This window comes from Bubalus bubalis, chromosome 15, assembly GCF_019923935.1.
Source record: "Bubalus bubalis isolate 160015118507 breed Murrah chromosome 15, NDDB_SH_1, whole genome shotgun sequence".
In the NCBI taxonomy this organism is placed as follows: Eukaryota; Metazoa; Chordata; class Mammalia; order Artiodactyla; family Bovidae; genus Bubalus; species Bubalus bubalis.
In genome coordinates this window covers 81531085-81549643 of record NC_059171.1, presented here as the reverse complement: position 1 = coordinate 81549643, position 18559 = coordinate 81531085, and the positions used below count along the sequence as shown (strand labels likewise).

The following is an 18559-nucleotide window of genomic DNA, read 5'->3' as shown; positions in this document are numbered from 1 at the left end:
GGAGAAGGGGACAGATTGTGGAAATGCCCAGAAAAATGGGCAGCAAACCAAAGACATGGTCCCCAGTGGCCATGCTGGGGATGACAGAACAGGAGATGAGTCACTCTAACCAATTAGGACAAGAAAAAAGTCACAGATTTAAGTTCTAAGCACACTGCACGTTTGTACCTTTAAGACACCCTCTGGCACCAAAACCCAGAAGAGGTAAGAGGCCCCAGAGTGTCTAGGATCCCAACCCTCCGTGAAGCAGGCCCCTGTCCCAACTTCCAACCCAGAGCAATCTGGTCTTGGAGAGGGCCTAGAGGAAAACATCATCTCTCAGCTTGAAGACCCCAGGACACTGAAGAGCAGCTAAGTGCAGCCAAACCAAGCAGGGCCATGTAGGCCTGGAATCCAGCCCTCAGGCCCACAGATGGTCAGCCAGCCAGGGGAGCAGACGCAGGACAAACTGCACACGGTGCTGCAGAAAGCATGGGGAGGCTCAAGGCGAGCCCTGGAGCAAAGAAATCAGAGGCCACTGCCATTGTGTCAAGCCTCCACAGGGTTCCAGGATAGGCTCTGCCTACCCAAGGGGCAAGGGGCCTCCAGCAGCCCTGGACCCCCGGACAGTCTCTCACCCAGAGCTTGGAGGTCACAGGCTGAAATAGTCTGCAGCCAGGCGCCCGTAGATGTCTGTGGTCCAGAGCACGTGTGCACGGCCTGAGGCCAGTAGCAACTGGTGCAACTCGGCCTCCACACGGGCAAACTTCTCCTCATTGATGGAGGCTTCCAGGAGGACAGAGGCAGGCGGTGGCCAGGGCAGGCCCTCATAGCAGTCCACAGGGAAAGGGTGCACCACTGTGCGCAGCTCAGCCTGCACCACTGAGTCCCGCAGTAGCTCCCTGAGCCCTGCCACAGACAGCGGGTTGCCATAGAGGCCGAGGTAGCGGAGACTGGCACAACGAGTCAGCACAGGGAGTGTGGCCAGCAGCTGGGTATCGGCAAGCTGGCACTCGGTCAGCTCGAGGTGCAACAGTGTGGCTGCTGCTGCCTGCAACAGACCCTGGAAGGGCTCCAGCTGGCTCCCAGACAGGTCGTTGCCACTCAGGTCCAACTTCTTGAGGTGGACAGCATGGGAGCTCCGTGCCAGAAAACGCAGGTCCTCAGGCAGCAGGGCACAGAAGGCTAGCTCCAGGCTCTCCAGGGGGCTCTGCAGGGTGCTGGGGTGGGGGGGAACACAAGGGGTCACAAATAGGCAGAGCCAGGGGAGGGTCTGCTGGAGGGGAAGGGAGAGGCAGAGCCATAGCAGAGTCCACTCACCTGAGCAGCTGATCCAGCCGCCCTGAGAGGAGAGAGGAGCCCATGCTGAGCTCCCGCAGACAGGTGAAGCGGCCCATCTGGGCCAGAAAGTAGCGGAAGTTATCCTCACCGTCCACGGAGGGCTGTCGAGAGTCCCCATGCACATAGTGCAGCCGCAGGCTGGCCAGGTGCTGGAAGCGGGCCACGTGTGGGATGATGACGGACAGGCCGCGCAGGCCCAAGTTGTTGAAGCGCAAGTCCACGCGGCGCAGGCAGCCTGCATCCAGAAGCTGCAGCAGGGCCACTGTATTGCGCATGGGCAGGTCCTCAGCCCGCAGGTCCCGACAGCAGAGCCGCAGCGGGCTGCCTACACTGCTGCGGAGTGCCTCCCGCAAGAATGCATAGGAAGCCCGGTTCACCCGCAGGTCCACACGCACCTCCACAGGAACAGGGGCCTGGCCAGGCTCTGCAGTCCTGCCCTGCTGCTGTTCGATGCACGTGCGGGCCACAGCTGCCGTGCAATCCCACATGCTCATGGTGCCAGGGTCCTGCTCCACGCCGTCATCCAGGAGGCCCGTCATATCCAGCACCCGCAGCGCATGCTTCCTGGGAGCATGGGTGGGCTGAGGCAGGAGACAAGGGGACAGAGCCCACACCCACTCCCAACCACCTTGGAACAGAAGCAACATGCCTATTTCTGCACTGAGCTCTTGTACCAGCCTGGAACCTCTTGGGGAGACCCACTCTGCATCCCCCCACCAGGCCTGAAGGTCCCTCCAGTGAGCCCATACCTGCAGAGGGGCTGCGTGCCAGGCTCAGTCTCCGGGGTGTGGAGCCGTGCAGTCAGGCCCAGGATCACGGCTTGCATGCTCTCTGTGCTGGGCCGCTCCTGCAGCAGGGCACGGCTGCAGTGGGCACACTCCTGCAGCAGCTGCTGGAAGCTGAGCAGCGGGAAAGGCCAAGTGTGCACCAGCTCACGCAGAACTACCGTCTTCTTGTCCATGAAGGCCACTTTGAACAGCAAGGGGAAGAGCTCTCGCGGCAGCAGGGGCAGGGCCTGGCAGGCAGCTGACTGGCACTGGAGCACCTGCCGTGTGCTCAGGAACACAAGGGTGTGCATGGCGCTAGGCCAGGCAGGAGATCACCTGCAGGGAAGTGCCCTTCAGTGGGGAGGACAGACTCCAGCCCCACCCCCTCCATGCTGGTAGTGGGAAAGCTCAGCCTGGTGCGTGGCACAGAGCAAAGAACCATGGCTTTGACGAGCACGTGCTAGATACTTCGCAATAGGCTGAAAAAAGGAGAAGGGAGAACAAGGCCACCCCCATCCCGGCCCCCGAGAAGCAGAGGGGCCTCTCTAGGGAGACAAAGCCACCAAGCAGCATATAAACAGCATGGCACCAGAGATGACCAGCCTGTGTAGGTGTGCTTTTGATGGCTGCTGCTCTGCAGGGCACATCATCTGTTTTTCAGACCTTCCAAATCACAAAGCCACTTATCAAGAGATCCTCCCCTTCTTAAACATAGGAAAAAGCCAACCCCCACCCGCCACCCTCCCACCCCTGGCCAAGCACTAGAGGGATGAGATAATCCCTGGGGCTGGAAGGTGCATCACAGCACCCTCTCTCAGCCGCCTCACAAGCTCCTGCAGGCTGCCCTTGGATTCTGCACAGCACAGCAAAGAGGAGTTGAAACCATAGATACAGTTTAATAAACAGCAGGACAAGTAGAACGGACCAGAACCCAGTGAACTCTGAGTCTGAAGAGCTAGAGTAACCCAAGCCCTCAACATAACTATCTTCCAGGAGCACTATCAGACATGGAGACCCCTGAAGATTTATAGAAAGAAAGAATACCTCACCCATTGGTGTCCTTACCATCTGTGTAAATGTCTCTCTTCCCTGGAGAACTATATTAAGAGGACAAGTATCAAACCCATGGGATTCAAAGACCCCAAACTAGGGGCCTCTGCTGAGATAGGTAGAGGCGGCTGCCAATGGTATATCCAAGCTGACAAGGAGCACAGAAGAGATGCCTGAGGCCACAAGGTGCCTGCATGGCAGCTCTGCTGCTGATTTACTGCGTGCCAGGCACCTCATCCTCAAAACTGCCTTCGGGCCACTTCCCTGAAAGTTAGGAAACTAAGACCTAGGCCTTGCCAGACAAAGGTCCCGGGTAACGAACTTGGGAAGGGTGGCAGACTGGCCCCAGAGCCCCAGCTCTTGCGGACCTCATACACAAGTCCTTAAGGCGCTGGTTCCTGAGAAGCCCAGGACGTCAACCCTCGGTCTCGCTCTGCCTGAGGATAAATCTCGCGAGGACGATTCATACCTCGCTGTGAGAGGACAGACCAACCGATCACCTGTCACGAGAGAAAATGAAAGCAGCCAGTGTGGTCACTATGGGAGGAGTCTCGGCGTGGTGGCCACCGCCCCCTCCCACCGGCCCACGGCTCCAGCGTTTCCCTGAAGACGCCCCCGCACGGCTCCTCCGGGCCTTCAGCGGCGGGAGACCGTCAATTCGACGCCCTCCGTCTCTCCGGCGAGGCCTGCCTCTCGAAGACGGAGCGTCGTTCCCCAGGACCCGAGGCCGCTCAGCCCGGCACCCTACTCGGGTCTTCCCCTTCCCTCAGCTGCCCCGCCCGGGCTTCCGCCCCCGCCCCCGCCCCCGCCCCCGGTGCGACGCCGCCCCGAGTGACCGCACCCTCCTTGTGCAGCCAGGCAGAGAAAGAGCCGCAAGCCGCCGTGCTCGGTCCCCAGCAGGCAGCCCGCGCTCAACCGGACCCAAGCCACCGCCACCGCCGCCGGCCCCGCCTAGCCGTACGTTGCGCTCCGCCTGCGCCGTCGCGCGCCGCGATGACGTAAACGCACCTCATTGGTTGCCGCAGCGGGGCCCCGTGGATTGGCTGCCCCAGCCCAGGGGCCCCCCGCGGTGTTACGCCTCCAAAGCTGCCGAGCGTCCCCATTGGCTGGCGGCCGGCATCGCCCTCTAGGCGGGAGATTCGCGGGGCGCCAAGCTTCCGGTGACCATGGAGCAGCTGCGGGACGTGCGGGAGAGGCTGCAGGACGTGCGGGAGCGGCTGCAGGCGTGGGAGCGCGCGTTTCGGCTGCAGAGCGGGCGGCGGCCGGGCAAGGTGCGGGCTGCCCGTGGGCGGGGAGCTGAGGGCGCGGCATCCGCCTGACGCGTTCCCTTTACAGGAAGACGTGGAAGCGGCGCCCGAGGAGACCCGCGGTGAGCCCGCGGGCGCGGGGCGGAGGGAGTGGCCAAGGCCGTGGGCCGGGGGCGGGAGGCCTCCACGCCCCCTCCCGGGGGAATCCTGAGTCCTCAACTCCGATCCCCCGACCCCGCTCTCAGCTCTGTACCGAGAGTACCGCTCCCTGAAGAAAGCTCTGGGCCAGGCCGGCGGCGTCGAGCCTCACGGCTCGGGGCAGTCGCTTCCCGCGGCGGCCGAGCAGGTACCTGGGCTCGACATCCCAACCTCTGGGTCAACAGCCTGTATGCCGGAGCCGGGAGGAGTCGTGACCCAACCTCCGTGGGGCACAGAGCTCGGTGGGAGCGGGGGGAGGGGGAAGTGTGAGAGGGTGCAGGAAGGACAGCCCCTCCTCGGGTTTCTAGGGGGTGGAGACATCTCTGTTCCCCCTCACACACCAGCTTCTCCGTGGTTTAGGTCTCTCCACTGTCTCCTGCAGATGTTGGAGCCCAGTTGCTGGGGGCACCACTTGAATCGGGCTGCGACCCAGAGTCCCCATCCTCCCTCAAGGTGGAGCCCTCAGGAGTCTGCGCAGGATTATGGAAAAAGGCTTAAGGCCAACCTAAAGGGCAGTCTGCAGGTGAGGGGTGAGGGCCCGGCAGTCAGTGCATCCATCCTGGGTCCAGAGCTGCAGGTGGCCCTAGGCAGAATTACCAGATACCCATCCTTGTCAAGTCTCTCACGGGTAGTCACATGCTCACCTGTGCACACACATCCAGTACAGCTCCACAGAGGAGCTCCAGGTCAGCCTCCACCCTCAGCTTCCTTTACGTCCCAACCTTTTGCTTCTTACCTTACTTAGCTGTTACAGGTGGGCCTCCAGCACGTATGAGTCTGTAGCACCCCAAGGGCCTGAGTTCCTGCTTTCTTGTCTCCCTCGCAGGCTAGGTCAACCCTGGGCGGGATACCCCGGCTTGCACAAAGATCCTCCTCCAAGATCCCTTCACCGGAGCCACCAGGCACAGCAGCTGCCCTCATCTCTCCAGAAAATGTCAATGAAGTGCTCCCTCAGCCTCCCAGGCCCCAGCTGAGGCCAGGCCGGCTCCAGCAGCTGAGGGCATCCCTGAGCCTGCGACTGGGCTCCCTTGACCCTGATTGGCTGCAGCGGTGTCACAACAGGACCCCAGATTTTCTGGAGGTTCCCAGGACCTGCCAGCCTGGCCTGGGTGCAGAGGATTCACAGCTTCTGACTCCAGCTGTTGCGTCTGTCCTTAGCCCCAGCGCTGGTCCTGAGGTGCCTTTGCAGGGCCCAGAGGCTCCAGCCCTACCAGCAGCTGGTGTCAGTGCAGGGAAGTGTCAGCCTGTTGACCGTCAAGGCAAGAAGCGGAGACAGAGTGGGGAGCTGGAGGGAAGGCTTGCACAGACCCAGCAGGGCCCCGACCAAGCAGGAGCCCTGCCTGAGGGAGCTGGGGCTGCAGTGCCTGCAGAAGACTGTCCAGATCAGCCTGTGAAGGCACAGCCCCCAGGCAGGACCCCAGCCTCCAGGTATCACTGCTCTAACCTCTCAGCAGGGCTGCCCTCAGTTGAGCCAGTGTGGGGAGGGCTGTGGGCACTGCCGACCTGTGCGTTTCTTCCAGATCTGCCATCCAGTACAGGGGGAACTATGTGCGGCTCAACATGAAGCAGCGACGCTATGTGCGGGGCTGGGCCCTGCGGGGCAGGCTCCTTCGCAAGCAGGTGAGGAGGTGGTACCGGGTGCTCCCCCCACCTGTCCTACTGCTTGCCCTGTGACCCTTCTTTGTGTCCCCAACCAGGCATGGAAGCAGAAGTGGCAGAAAAAAGGAGAGTGTTTTGGGGGTGGTCAGCCCAGAGCCCCAGCCCAGGATTCTTGCTTCCAGCGTGGGCAGCTCAGCCAATGGGCGTCCCGATGCCCTCAGCCCGGTGAGGCCTCTGACCTGGACGCCAGCCTGCTTACAGGGGTGTCGTGCTCTTTGGGGAGGCAATTCTGGCTCAAGCAAAGGCCCTACTAACTCCCTGCTTCTGGTCCAGAACCTCTCCTGGCCCCTCAGAAGGATGTCAAGGTTGCGGATGGTGCACAGACCCAGCCCACGTCACAGGAAGCGACCCTGAGGACAGGTGCGGCCTGCTGCCAAGGCTCTGGTGAGTGACGAGTTGGAGGAGAGGCTGTAGCAAGTTGCTTTCTTGGTACTGTGACGCCATACCCGCCCAGGGCTCCTATACTGTTCATCTGTTCTCAGCAGGTGAAGAAGACGCTGAGCCTGGGGCACCTGAGCTGCTGGTGCCCACGGGGCAGTCTGTGTCCAGAATGCCCTGTCCACCTCTTTCCGTGCCTCCACTCTACCCACCGGGGCCCTCGGGTCAGGTGGCAGGTCAGCAGATGCCCAACAGCCCAGGCCTGGACGGAAGGGTTAAGACAAGTCGGCACCAAGCTGACTGACACCTGTGTCCACAGACACACCGGCTGAGGTGTTTCAGGCCCTGGAGCAACTGGGGCACCATGCCTTCTACCCTGGGCAGGAGCGTGTGGTCATGCGGGTCCTGTCTGGTGAGTTGGCGGGCAGGAGTGTGGCGGGGCTGGGGCCAGGCTGCAGGACGGCTATCTTGACTCTGGATCACACCAGGCATGTCCACCCTGCTGGTGCTGCCCACGGGGGCTGGCAAGTCCCTGTGCTACCAGCTCCCAGCGCTGCTCTACTTCCAGCGAAGCCCCTGCCTCACCCTGGTCATCTCTCCTCTCACGTCACTCATGGATGACCAGGTAGGTGGATAGGGCCCACGGACACATGACAAAAGCAAGGACTGGTAACCGTGGCTCTGCCGACTCACTTGGGCTGCTGTTTCTTGCCCCACCCCCACCCCAGAGCTACAAGTTATCAGGCCCTTTCCACCCTGTCCACAGTCGGCAGTGGCCCAAAGGCACAGGGACACGGCTGCTTAGACCTAGTCCCACCCACCAGGGGAGCAGCTTGGTAGGAGCAGCCCCACTGGGACCCATCCCCAGTGCGCCTCAGTCAAGGTCCACGGTTGGCTCTGGCCTCTCCTCCCCAAAGGGCCTGGAGGGGAGTCACCAGTAGTTGTCAGGTGAAACCACGCTGGAAGGCCTTTGGGAAAGGGCCAGGGCCGTGGAACAGGCTGTGCTCCTGTACCTGCAGCTCTCTGGCCTGCCCCCCGGCTTGAAGGGAGCCTGCATTCACTCAGGGATGACCAAGAAGCAGAGGGACTCTGCCCTGCAGAAGGTGAGGGGGCCTCCCAGGGCCAGACGGGTGGAACAGCGGGTGGAGCTGGGTGCCGCTGCTGACCAGCGGGCCTCCTCAGGCTCGTGCGGCCCGCGTGCAGGTGCTGATGCTGTCCCCAGAGGCGCTGGTTGGGGCCGGGGCCGGCACCCTCCTCTCTCAGCTGCCGCCGGTCGCCTTTGCCTGCCTCGATGAGGCCCACTGCATCTCTCAGTGGTCCCACAACTTCCGGCCCTGTTACTTGCGCGTCTGTCAGGTGAGCCTGGGCGGGTGGGGCAGTGTGCAGAGGGGCGGGGAGGGGACGGCTGGCTCACCGCCCCCCTCACAGACGCTGCGGGACCAGATGGGCGTCCACTGCTTCCTGGGCCTTACAGCCACGGCCACACGCAGCACTGCCCTCGACGTGGCCTGGCACCTGGGCGTGACCGAGGAGTCTGTGCTCAGAGGGCCAGCTACCATTCCTGACAACCTGCACCTCTCCGTGTCCTCGGACAGGGACCCGGACCAGGTAAGCGTACGTGCGTGGGCCTGGCAGCGGCCTCGCCTCCCAGGTCTCTGCAGTGACCGTCGTCCCCACAGGCGCTGGTGACACTGCTGCAGAGTGACCGTTTCCGGGCTCAGGGCTCCATCATCATCTATTGCCACAGGCGAGAGGACACAGAGCGTGTCGCCGCCCTGCTGCGCACCTGCCTGCGCGATGCCCAGCATCCGGGGCCCCACGGTGAGGTGGAGGCAGGCCTGCGCCCACAGACGCACCCCAGGCACGCACCCCACCTGACTGCCCTGTGTCTTCTCTGCAGGCCGAGCGCTGGAGGCCGTGGCCGAGGCCTACCATGCTGGCCTGTGCAGCCGAGAGCGGCGGCGGGTGCAGCAGGCCTTCATGGAGGGCCGGCTGCGCATGGTGGTGGCCACGGTGGCCTTCGGGATGGGGCTGGACCGGCCAGACGTGCGGGCTGTGTTGCACCTGGGGCTGCCCTCCAGCTTTGAGACCTACGTGCAGGCAGTGGGCCGCGCAGGGCGTGACGGGCAGCCGGCACACTGCCACCTCTTCCTCCAGCCCCAGGTGGGTGCCCACCCCACCCCCCGCAGTTCCCCCATCCCCGCCCGGGGCTGTGCCCCACGTTCACGCCACTCTGCCCCAGGGCCAGGACCTGCGGGAGCTATGCAGACACGTGCACGCCAACACCGTGGATTTCTTTGCTGTGAAGAGGCTGGTACAGCGCGTGTTCCCTCCCTGTGCTTGTGCCCGGAGGCCCCCAGAGCAGGAGGGCAGCAGGAGCAAGGAAGGGCACTTGGCCGGGGCCCCTGTAGCTGCGAGTGCCCAGGATCCTGGCCAGCCCAGCGTCCCACACACACCCCGGTGCCCAGGCCACGAGCGGGTGCTCCCAGTGCAGCCAACCGTTCAGGCCCTGGACATGCCAGAGGAGGGTGAGGAGCAGGGGCGTATGTGGCGGGGCTGGGGGGTCCCACAGGCCCCGAGTGAGCTCTGCTCTGCCCGCAGCCATTGAGACACTACTGTGCTACCTGGAGCTGCACCCACGGCGCTGGCTGAAGCTGCTGGCACCCACCTATGCCCGCTGCCACCTGCGCTGGCCTGGGGGCCCCACCCAGCTCCAGGCCCTGGCCCGCAGGTGAGCACACATCCCACCCGAGCTGTCGACTGGGACAGAGTACAGGGCTGCCAATCACATGCTGCTCCCCTGGCATAGGTGCCCTCCACTGGCTCTGTGCTTGGCCCAGCAGCACCCCGACACGAAGCGGGGATGCAGTTCTGTGGAGTTAGATCTGGTCGAGCTGGCGGACTCTACCGGCTGGGAGCTGGGCCCTGTGCGGCGAGCTCTCCTCCAGCTGCAGTGGGACCCAGAGCCCAGGACAGGTGCGCCCACCCCTAGCCCCGCTTGTCACCCGCTCTCCGCCCCTTGGCCAGTTTCTGACATCCTATCTGGCAGGTGTGCCCCAGGGCACTGGGGTGCTGGTGGAGTTCAGGGAGACGGCTTTCCGCCTGCACAGCCCAGGGGACCTGACGGCCCAGGAGAGGGACCAGATCTGCGACTTTCTGCACAGCCGTGTGCAGGCCCGAGAGCGAGAGGCCCTGGTCCACCTGCACCACACCTTCCGGGCTTTTCACAGGTGCAGGCGGAGGTGGGCAGGCCGTGGGCCACCCCACCCTTCCCCTAGGCAGGCCCCTCTGACAGGCTCTCCCCTCCACAGCGTGGCCTTCCCCAGCTGTGGGCCATGCCTGGAGCAGCCCGCCTGGGAGCGCAGCAGCAGGCTCAAGGCCTTGCTCAGTCACTACTTTGAAGAAGAGTCAGAACAGCCAGGGGGCCTGGAGACAGAGGATGACCCCGAGCTGGGACAGGACAGGGTGAGTGTCAGGGCCTAGAGGGGTGGCTGCAGAGGATGCGCCGTCTGCAGGCACACACCTGCCTCCTGCTGGCACCATGACAAGCCCATGCGCAACACTGAGCTGTGCAGAAGACCGAGCAGTGGAAGCTGGGCTGGCCTGACTTGTCCCCCCCACAGCTCCAGGACTGGGAAGACCAGATCCGCCGGGACATCCGCCAGCTCCTGTCCTCCTGGCCAGAGCAGCGGTTCTCAGGCAGGGCTGTGGCCCGCATCTTCCACGGCATCGGTGCGGACCTGGGAGGCCTAGCCCTGAGGGAGGTGGGGGCTGGGGGCACACCTGGCCCGAAGTCCTCAGCCGCGTCTCCTCCCCCTCCAGGGAGTCCCTGCTATCCGGCCCAGGTGTTTGGGCGGGACCGGCGCTTCTGGAGGAAGTACCTGCACCTGAGCTTCCCTGCCCTCATGCACCTGGCTACGCAGGAGCTCCTGCTGTGGGGCCGTTGACCACCCTGCTGCAGAGGACCCAGTGCCCCCGTGTCCCAGACAGGGGCCTAAGCAGGGCTGCAAGGCCACAGCGTGGGGGTGTCGGGTGTAGTGGGTCCTCAGGGTAAAGATGGAGGGGGATGCAGTGATCAGGACAGTGGCCCACTACCCTGAACACAGCCCACCACCAGGAGCACGGGGGCAGAGAGGCCCCAAAGTGCAGAATAAAAGTTGCTCGAGTTGTTTTTAGGATCCTTCCTTCCATTGGGAACCCCATAGTCTGGGGATGACTGCACAGTACTTGTCCCAGAAGCACACTCCATTTTATTGATGTTCAGCCTTTCGGCTCAGGCCAGGGCGCTGGGCGCAAAGCCCAGGTACAGCATGGGGGTGGCTGAGAGAGCTAAGAAGAGAGAGAAGCAGAGGCGTGGCCCCAGGCTATCAGCCAGGGCTCCTGCCAGCGTGCCCACCAGCAGCTTCCCCAGCAGCTCCAGAGTGGCCAGGAGACTGTAGTGTGTGGCCTGCAGGGTGGACGGAGAATGTCATGTCAGGACCTGCTTGGACTCCAGGCCCACAGCCCCGGATGTTGCAGCCATGTTTCTCACCTGCAGGGCACTGGGTGCCAGCTGACTGCAGCGCATCATCATGGTGAAGGTAGTGGTTGTGACCAAGCCCCCCAGGAGGTGCTGCAGACACAGGCTCAGCAGGGCTGCCCCTGGGAGGGTGAGGGTCAGCAGGGCCCAGGACCCAGGCTCCTCCCCCCTGTGGCCCACCCCTCACCTCTCAGGACTGTGCCAGGGACAGGGTTGGCTCTGGGGCTGTTCAGCTGAAAGAGCAGGGCAGTCTGGTAGCCCAGGCCCCCAAGACGGAACCAAAGCACTGACCTCAGGAGGGGCAGTGGCTGCCTGAGGGGAAGATGGAGCAGGTCAGAGGGCACAGGGAAGGAGAGGGGAGCAGGTGGGCAGGGCACGCTGAGGGGGGCTCACCAACACCTGGCCAGCAGGACCCCACCCAGGGATGAGCCGGCAATGGAGCAGAGCACAGCACCCACACCGTTCCACAGCCCCAGCTCTGCAGTGGAGATGCCACCGTCCAGCAAGAGCAGTGGGAACAGGCCGCTGGCACCCTGCTCACCTGTGGAGAGAAAGTAGGGGCGGCCTGCCCTGCTTCTCCACCTCAGCCTCAGTCATGCTCCCCCAGCCCTGCCTCTGCTGGGCCACAAACACCAGCAGACAGTCGGGGCTAGGCTTCGGCCAAATTCAGGGTCAGCACAAAGCAGCCCAGAGAGGCCTAAAGGGGTGTGGCTGGGGCTAGACCTGCAGGATAGGAAACAAGGCCCAGCCACAGTCTGGGTGGGCTCCAGCCTTCAGATCAGACACCACAGAGGGAAGGCAGTCCCGCGCCAGTTCCTGGGGACCCACCTGTGCTACTGCCTGACTTACCCAGTTTGTAGGTGAGCACGAAGCCCGCTGTCCACAGGGTCCCAGGCACGGCAAGCAAGTCCTGCTGAAGGCGCAGGCTGGGGCGGGGATGCGCTGAGGGCGCGGGTACAGGCAGCTGTCGCAGGGCGGGCGCCACCCAGGCCGCGGCCGCAGCCAGCCAGTAGGTGGCGGCCAGGAGCAGGAAGAGCAGCGTCCAGGAGAGCGCGGGCAGGAGGGCCAGCAGCCCGCCGCTGGCCAGCGCGGCCCCCAGCTTGTAAGCAACCACCTGCACGGTATTGCCGGGCCCCAGCTCGGCTGGCTCCAGGAGCCGCACGGCCAGCATGTCCAGGGCCACGTCCTGCACGGCCGCAGCCAGATTCAGCAGCAGGAGCAGCGCCGCCACTGGGACAGGCAGCGCAGCCCCGCCAGGGCCGGCAGGAGGCAGGGTTGCCAGCAGCCCGCACAGCAGGCCCAGGGCAGCCGTGCTGAGCGCCAGCCAGCCCCTTGAGGAGCCCCACTTGTCTACCAGCGGGGCCCAAACGAGCTTGAACAGCCACGGCGCGTACAGCGCCTTGGCCAGCCCCACGCGCGTCAGGGAAAGGCCGCGGGCGCGCAGCAGCACGGGCAGCAGGCCTGACTGCAGGCCGTAGGGCAGGCCCTGCACCAGGTAGAGACCAGCCAGGGGCAGCAGCTTCCCGAGCATGGCCATGGCCAGAGGGCGCGGCCCTGGGGCGGGGGCTGCGTTCAGGACCAGACTGGGGCGGGATGAGGGGACCCACTCAGCAGGGGCAGGGCGGTTCCCAGGGGGGTCCGGTCCGTCCAGTCGCGATGGGGTTAGGGGTCACACAGCGGCATGACTGGGGCTGGGTCAGGGGTGGCCAAGCTGGCATCCGCGAACACGCCTTCGGGTCCCGCGGGCTCAGGCCCCCGAGTAGCTGGACGTCTCGGCGGCGGGTTGGGTAGCCCTCGCGCGCCACAGCACAGCCCGGAAATAAGGCGGCCATAGAGGACGCGGGCGGGCTAGAGCGCCGACAGCCCACGCGCGCCCCCGGTGGCCGACTGGCTTCGAACGTCGGAAACCGGGACCCATCCAGGGCCCTCCCCGGCCGTCTAATCCGCTCCCAGACATCACTCAGCCTCCGGAAGTGCCGCAGATGTCCCACCTGGGGCCTGGTGGCTGCCGGTTCCGCTGGGTCGCCTACAGCCCCACAGAGCAGCTGTCCTCTCAAGCCTCCACTGCTGCTTCCTTGGCTCCGGTGCCCCTTAGCTCCCTGAGGTCGTGGTCTCAGCGCTCTCTGCAGGCCGGTGGCTGAAGAGGGTCGTGGGAAAGGCCTGAGCCCTGTTCATCCCAGGGACGCATCCGGCTGCTGCCCCGAAGGCCCTCGCGTTCAGTCAGGAGGCCCCTAGAGCCTGTCTAGGCTCCAGCTGGCCTCAGCGAGGAGGCAGTCCGCGCCCCGCAAGGGGAAACCCGAGCCTGAGCGCAGGGTCTCACACAGCCTCTTCGGCCCAGAGCTGTGCTAATGCCTGAGGACACCTGAGGCCCAGGGGAGCGAGTGAACCAAGAGCGCTGTGGCTAAGAACCCCCTCCCGAGCTGAGCTGGGAGCTTGGCCAGTAGTCTCCCCATGCCTGTGGATCTCTGAAGCCACCCAACCCTTAAACCAACTCACAGGCACTTGAGCCAAGACCCTTGGTCAGCTGCCAAGGCCACGTGGAGTAAGTTTCCTGTCATTTCTAGGCATTTGGGGGGGGGGGGGAGGGAGCAGGTTTCTTCTTCTATGAAATGGGGACTAAAGTGCCCACCACAGAGGACCCACAACAGTGACAGTAGGTGCTCATCCTTGAGGGCTGGTGCCCTAAACCTGCCCCAGCTCTGAGGGGGCCTCCTCTCTGTTTTCCAGCCCAAGGACTGCATTTGCACGTGGATGCCACACACTCCACACACAGCATGACAAAGGTGACCCATGTGCCCTTCCTCCCCGATTCCTTAGCCGACATCCTCCTGAAGCTGTCAAAAGCAGCAGAACCGCTGTCACCTGCCCCGTTTGGAGAACCAAGGCATCCTCCTTGCCCTCTCACGGTTGCTTGGTTTCCCTCTGCCAGTTCCCATCCAGCCAACTCCATTCTGTAAGAATGTCTGCTCCTCAGGAAGCCCTGCTTGACCATCCCCCCTGGCCCCCAGGCCTGCACAGAACCCAGACAGACAGGCAGTCAGGAGTGGACAAGGCTGTGAAGGTGCACACGGGTGTGCACGCAGCCTCCAAGCAGCCCGGCCAGCCCATTGCTTTATTAGGGCCTGCGGAGGGGCAGGGGCTCGGCCACACGGCCAGCAGGAGCAAGTCCAGAGGCCCCAGGGCAGAGTGCCCTCAGTCGGAGGTCGTCCCTACTGGCCAGCCCTGGCCTCTGACGGGTCCTCAGGAGTACTCGTGGGTGAACTTCGCATGGAACTGGCTCAGCTTCTCCAGCAGGGGCCGTAGCTTCTCCATGGGGGGCAGAATAGTCATCCTGAAAGGGGGAAAAAAGTAAGCCAATGCAGTGGGGGTCGAGGGGAGGGGCTGCGCAAGCAGGGCCTCACCGAAAGTGGTAGGTGCCTTCCCGTTGTCCGAAGCCACTCCCAGGCACCACGCAGATGCCAGTCTCCTCTAGGAGGCGCAGGCAGAAGAACATGTCGGGAGCCAGGCCCAGCTCCTGGGGGTTCGGGAGGAGGACGGGAGGGGACGCTCAGGGAGGACGTCCCCGGCCCCGCGGGCCCTGCCCGGCCTGCCCGTCCTTACGTCGGACCTGAGCGCGCTGCACCGCACGCGGGGGCAGCTGCACGCGCGGGAACGAATACATGGCGCCCTGCACCGGGTTGCAGCGGATGCCGGGAGCTTCGTTGAAGACCTGCTCCGTGAGCTTGGCCTTGGCAGCCAGCTCGGCCAGCACCGCCCGCCTCTCCTGTTGCCGAGGGGGTAGGGTTGGTCAAGCCAGGCCGAGGCGCGCCGCCCCGAAGCCCGCGGCCCCGCCCACTCACCGCCTGGAACCGCGGGAAGGAGGGGTCGGAGGGCGCCGGCGGGCTGACAGCCACGTCGAGCAGGACCTGGCCCGGGGTGGGTGGGCACAGCCGCACGCTCCGCAGCTTCTGCATCTGCTGCTTCACCGTGGCGTCCATATTCACCACCTCCACGTAGCCGCCGCGGAAGCCGCACCTGCGAGGCGAAGACGGGCATCGAGGCAGGGCTGGCAAGGAGGGGCCAGCCTGCCGGCGACGAGAGCCCGGCCGTCGCCCAGGTTCTGGGCCCCACCCGCCCAGCCCGCACGCACTCGCCCATGTAGCCCTTGGAGATCGAGTGGAAGGAGGCGAGCTCCTGTTCAGCCGCGTACGGCGGCCCCATCTCCGTGAGCACCTTCTTGAACGAGTGGAACTGCGAGCCCTCGGCATACACGTTGTCTTGGTACACCTGGATGGGTGGCCGGGAGACAGCGGGCCACGTCACCTGGGCGCGCGCCGCCGCCCGCCGCCCCCTCCCTGCGGGCGCCCAGCCAGCACCTCATCGGCCAATAGGAAAAGCCTCTCCTCAAAGGCGAAGCGGATCACGTCCTCGATGCACTCGCGGGTCTGCACCTGCCCTGGGGCGCGGGGGTGCGACAGGTCCGGGGTCAGCCGAAGGGGCGCTCTGCTCTGCGCAGGGCGGCGGGTGGAGGGAAAGGCTGACCCAGGTGCGGTGGACAGGGGTGCCTGTTCGGGCCAGGGCGGCGGGGCGGGGACGGGTGGGGACGCGCACCGGTGGGGTTCCCGGGGTTGATGACGCAGAGCGCGCGGGGGCGGCAGTGGTCACGCGCCTGGCGCAGCGCGCGCCGCAGCTCGGCCACGTCGAGCGCCCAGGCACGCTCCTCGTCCAGGTAGTAGTCCACCTGCACCGCGTTGAACTCGGCCAGCGCGGCCGAGTAGAGTGGATACTGAGGGATAGGGATAAGCACGCCCGTGCGCGTACGACCCTCGCCGGTTACCAGCAACTTCAGCACCGTCTGCGGGCGGGAATGGGAGGTGAGGTTGGCAGACCCTCCCGGCTGCGCACTAGGAGCCACGGTGGCTTCCCGCACTGGCCCGGCCTACCACAATGGCATCGCTGGCTCCCGTGGACAGAAAGATGTTATTGGGGTCAGCGGGAATGCCTCCATCGCGCCGCTCGATGTACCGCGCCACATCCTCACGGATCATCTGGACGCCAGCGCTGATGCTGTAGGCCCCTGAGCGGGAAACGGGGCAGGACAGCCGGGGTGGGACAAGTGAGGTCCCCTCGCTGCCCTCGGAGGAGACCCGCCCCCTTCCAGCGGGCCCACCCCCCTACCGGGACAGCCTCCCTCCAGCTCCTGCTCACCACCCCTCCTCCAGGCTTGGGCGGGTTCTGGCGCTCACCCAGGCTGTGGCCCCCACACGCCTGCAAGATGCGCTCCGCCCTCCTCTTGGCGTCGTCGGGGAAGTCAGGGCTGTTCAGGAGATCGGGGTGGACGCAGAGAGCCAGGACCTGGGAGGAGTGAGTGCTGAGGCCAGGGTCCACGGGCTGATGGGGGGAGGGTGCAGGGCAGTGCTGAGCCTCACCTGGCGCGGGAAGGTGATAGGGATCTGCCCCATGGCCTGTGCGTCCCCGATGTTGGCGCGGATGACCTCGGTGAAGGGCTTCTTTACGCCCTGGAGGGAGGCGGGGAGCGCAGTGATGGGGGAGCTTATCACTCCCACAGGCCTTGTCTCCTAAGGAGGTGGGGGCGGGGTGCGCGGGACCAGACAGGGGCCCTCTCACCAGGCCCCGGGGGCGGGCGGGGGATGGGGGACCAGCCCGGGCCCCTCTTGCCAGGCCCGGGAGGTTGGGGGCTGGGGGGCAGGGGGTACCGCCTGGGGTCCTCTCGCCAGGCCCGGAGGGCAGGACCATACCTGGCGCAGCTCTTGCTCCAGCTCCAGTGCCCGCTGCACGATGGGGCCTCGCACCGCATACTCCACCCTCCGGACATAAGGATTCATGGAGTCCAGTGTCAGCACCTTCTCCTTCAGCCCATTTGCTGCCTCCTGGCTGTGCTCACCTGCCCTCAAGGCCATGACTCTGCTCAGATGGGCAGGAAGGAGGCTCAGGAGGCAGCAGGATCCAGAAGCAGGGGTGAGGTCAGCCGGTCCAGGCTCGATGGGCCAGGGCTGGGAAGGGGGAGCCTGGGAAGGGGGTGCCCTCTTGGCTGCAGCCTGCTGGCCCCACTGAGAGGACAGAAGAGGCTGAAGGAGCCGGGCTGCCAGGCCCCGCCCACCTGGGCACAGTTCTGCCCTGGGAGCCACAGAGAGTGGGTGAGAAGGCAGGCGGGGCTTGGGGTGAGGCCCGGTGCCCGCCCAGCGTCCCCAGGACAGGGGACAGGAGACCCACATGGGGCAGGGACAGGCAGAAGGTGCCAGAGGCTCTGTGGGACCAGGCCTGGGGGCGAGGAGGGGGTGAGCGCCCTGAGGGGCCCACAGAGCTGGGAGGGCTGGGCCCCCGAACGAGCGGGAGTGAGGCCCGGGACCTCAGCATAGTTACCCCAGTGGGGCTCGGCCGAGGCCCAGCCCTCTCGGACCCCCCATCTTTGCTCCCGGCCAGCAGAGCAGGCCTGTCTCCCGGGTAACTGAGCCAGGCCTCAGGAATCTTGGGGCTGTTGGGGGAGGGGAGCGAGGCTTCAGACACGGGTTCCATTTGGCCCTCCTGTGCTGGGACCAGGCCTGGGCCAGCAAGAGCCCTGTGTTTGGAGCTTGGTCCCCCATCAGTGCTGCAAGGCTGGAGTCTCTGAGTTGGGGTGCTGGGAGTGGGGGTGCTGGGCAGCTCCGGGCCTTCACAGGGCCCTTGGGACACCTCTGCAGCTCTGGGCTGCTGTCCTGCCCTTTTGCCAAACACGTACCAGCCTGGAGCTGCCCTTGGGGCTGCACCGGGGGCAAGGTGACCTAAGCGCCCCCTCCCTGAGGCTCCTGATTGGTGCAGAGAGTGGGAAGGGAGCTGTGATAAGCCTCGGGGCCCACCTCTGCAGGCCCTGCAGGGAGCGATAGGCCCCTTGTGGCCTGCCCAGCCCCAGGCTCCGACCCCACGCTGAGGGTCAGGGAGCGCCCTCTCAGCGGAGCTGGGCAGGCCTGTGGCGCGCCAGCCCCTCAGCTCCCGCGGGCGGGAGAAGAAACCGGTGCCCAGGCAGCTGGCCTCTCACCTCGTGCCTCCTGCTCCTCGGCCACCGCTGCCTCCCAGAGCGCAGGCCTCTCTGGCCCCCAGGCAGGAGCGCAGGCTGATACGGGCCCAGCCTCAGGCGGAGCCCGCCTCTGCCCGCCCCCTGGCAGCAGGGCCCAAGTGGCAGCTGTGGTGGAGAGTGGACCCTGGGCAGCCGCCCCGGCCCACACGCTAAATTTAACCGGCAGCCTGCCCCCGCAACCCCCCGCTCTGCTGGGGACATCCCTCCAACCACTCATGCTCAGGGAAGGGCGACACCGCGGACCCTGAGCTGACCAGGTAAGTAAGTGTCCAGCAGAGAGGGTGACCCCAGCCTATGGCACCTAGCACTCGTGGCTGGGCCAAGCAACCTGCCGGGGACAGACAAGCTGGCAGGGCCCAAGCCCTCC

At 65.2% G+C, this 18559-nt stretch overlaps 5 protein-coding genes across 11 annotated transcripts; 1 reads left to right on the top strand and 4 right to left on the bottom strand.

Moving 5' to 3' along the window:
• Positions 1 to 137: 137 nt before the first annotated feature.
• On the bottom strand, positions 138 to 3885 carry LRRC14 (leucine rich repeat containing 14). Its single transcript, XM_006064583.4, has 4 exons — positions 3506 to 3885; positions 2070 to 2423; positions 1300 to 1884; positions 138 to 1199 (listed from the first exon to the last, which is right to left on the bottom strand). The coding sequence occupies exons 2-4, from the start codon at positions 2396 to 2398 to the stop codon at positions 632 to 634; spliced, it is 1482 nt and encodes a 493-aa protein (XP_006064645.1). The 5' UTR covers positions 2399 to 2423; positions 3506 to 3885; the 3' UTR covers positions 138 to 631.
• Positions 3886 to 4142: 257 nt separating this feature from the next.
• RECQL4 (RecQ like helicase 4) lies at positions 4143 to 10789 on the top strand. 4 transcript variants are annotated; one of them, XM_025265647.3, is made up of 23 exons: positions 4143 to 4408; positions 4473 to 4506; positions 4630 to 4730; positions 4965 to 5105; positions 5409 to 6010; positions 6103 to 6202; positions 6280 to 6406; positions 6515 to 6625; positions 6727 to 6855; positions 6939 to 7031; positions 7108 to 7244; positions 7639 to 7722; positions 7802 to 7975; positions 8048 to 8227; positions 8299 to 8440; positions 8520 to 8782; positions 8862 to 9147; positions 9221 to 9350; positions 9429 to 9595; positions 9669 to 9849; positions 9931 to 10084; positions 10243 to 10351; positions 10442 to 10789. In XM_025265647.3, exons 1-23 carry the CDS (start codon positions 4304 to 4306, stop codon positions 10564 to 10566), a joined length of 3675 nt encoding a protein of 1224 aa, XP_025121432.3. In that variant the 5' UTR covers positions 4143 to 4303; the 3' UTR covers positions 10567 to 10789. The 4 variants fall into 4 exon arrangements, with proteins under 4 accessions (XP_025121432.3, XP_025121433.3, XP_025121430.3 ...); XM_025265648.3 differs by having other exon boundaries at positions 6724 to 6855; positions 7823 to 7975; XM_025265645.3 differs by having other exon boundaries at positions 6724 to 6855.
• Positions 10790 to 10846: 57 nt separating this feature from the next.
• Positions 10847 to 13583, bottom strand: MFSD3 (major facilitator superfamily domain containing 3). 2 transcript variants are annotated; one of them, XM_006064601.4, is made up of 5 exons: positions 11988 to 13113; positions 11532 to 11679; positions 11326 to 11450; positions 11151 to 11260; positions 10847 to 11066 (listed from the first exon to the last, which is right to left on the bottom strand). In XM_006064601.4, the coding sequence occupies exons 1-5, from the start codon at positions 12673 to 12675 to the stop codon at positions 10893 to 10895; spliced, it is 1245 nt and encodes a 414-aa protein (XP_006064663.1). In that variant the 5' UTR covers positions 12676 to 13113; the 3' UTR covers positions 10847 to 10892. The 2 variants fall into 2 exon arrangements, with proteins under 2 accessions (XP_006064663.1, XP_006064664.3); XM_006064602.4 differs by lacking the exon at positions 11326 to 11450 and having other exon boundaries at positions 11988 to 13583.
• LOC123329352 lies at positions 12746 to 14134 on the bottom strand. The gene is made up of 2 exons (XM_044928449.2): positions 14001 to 14134; positions 12746 to 13275 (listed from the first exon to the last, which is right to left on the bottom strand). Exons 1-2 carry the CDS (start codon positions 14128 to 14130, stop codon positions 12746 to 12748), a joined length of 660 nt encoding a protein of 219 aa, XP_044784384.2. The 5' UTR covers positions 14131 to 14134.
• A 41-nt stretch (positions 14135 to 14175) lies between these two features.
• GPT (glutamic--pyruvic transaminase) lies at positions 14176 to 18559 on the bottom strand. 3 transcript variants are annotated; one of them, XM_006064598.4, is made up of 13 exons: positions 18154 to 18559; positions 17502 to 17613; positions 16877 to 17042; positions 16547 to 16636; positions 16364 to 16472; positions 16061 to 16194; positions 15729 to 15972; positions 15494 to 15573; positions 15268 to 15404; positions 14978 to 15152; positions 14746 to 14901; positions 14540 to 14652; positions 14176 to 14469 (listed from the first exon to the last, which is right to left on the bottom strand). In XM_006064598.4, exons 1-13 carry the CDS (start codon positions 18407 to 18409, stop codon positions 14379 to 14381), a joined length of 1863 nt encoding a protein of 620 aa, XP_006064660.3. In that variant the 5' UTR covers positions 18410 to 18559; the 3' UTR covers positions 14176 to 14378. The 3 variants fall into 3 exon arrangements, with proteins under 3 accessions (XP_006064660.3, XP_006064661.3, XP_006064662.3); XM_006064599.4 differs by lacking the exon at positions 14746 to 14901; XM_006064600.4 differs by lacking the exon at positions 17502 to 17613 and having other exon boundaries at positions 18154 to 18260.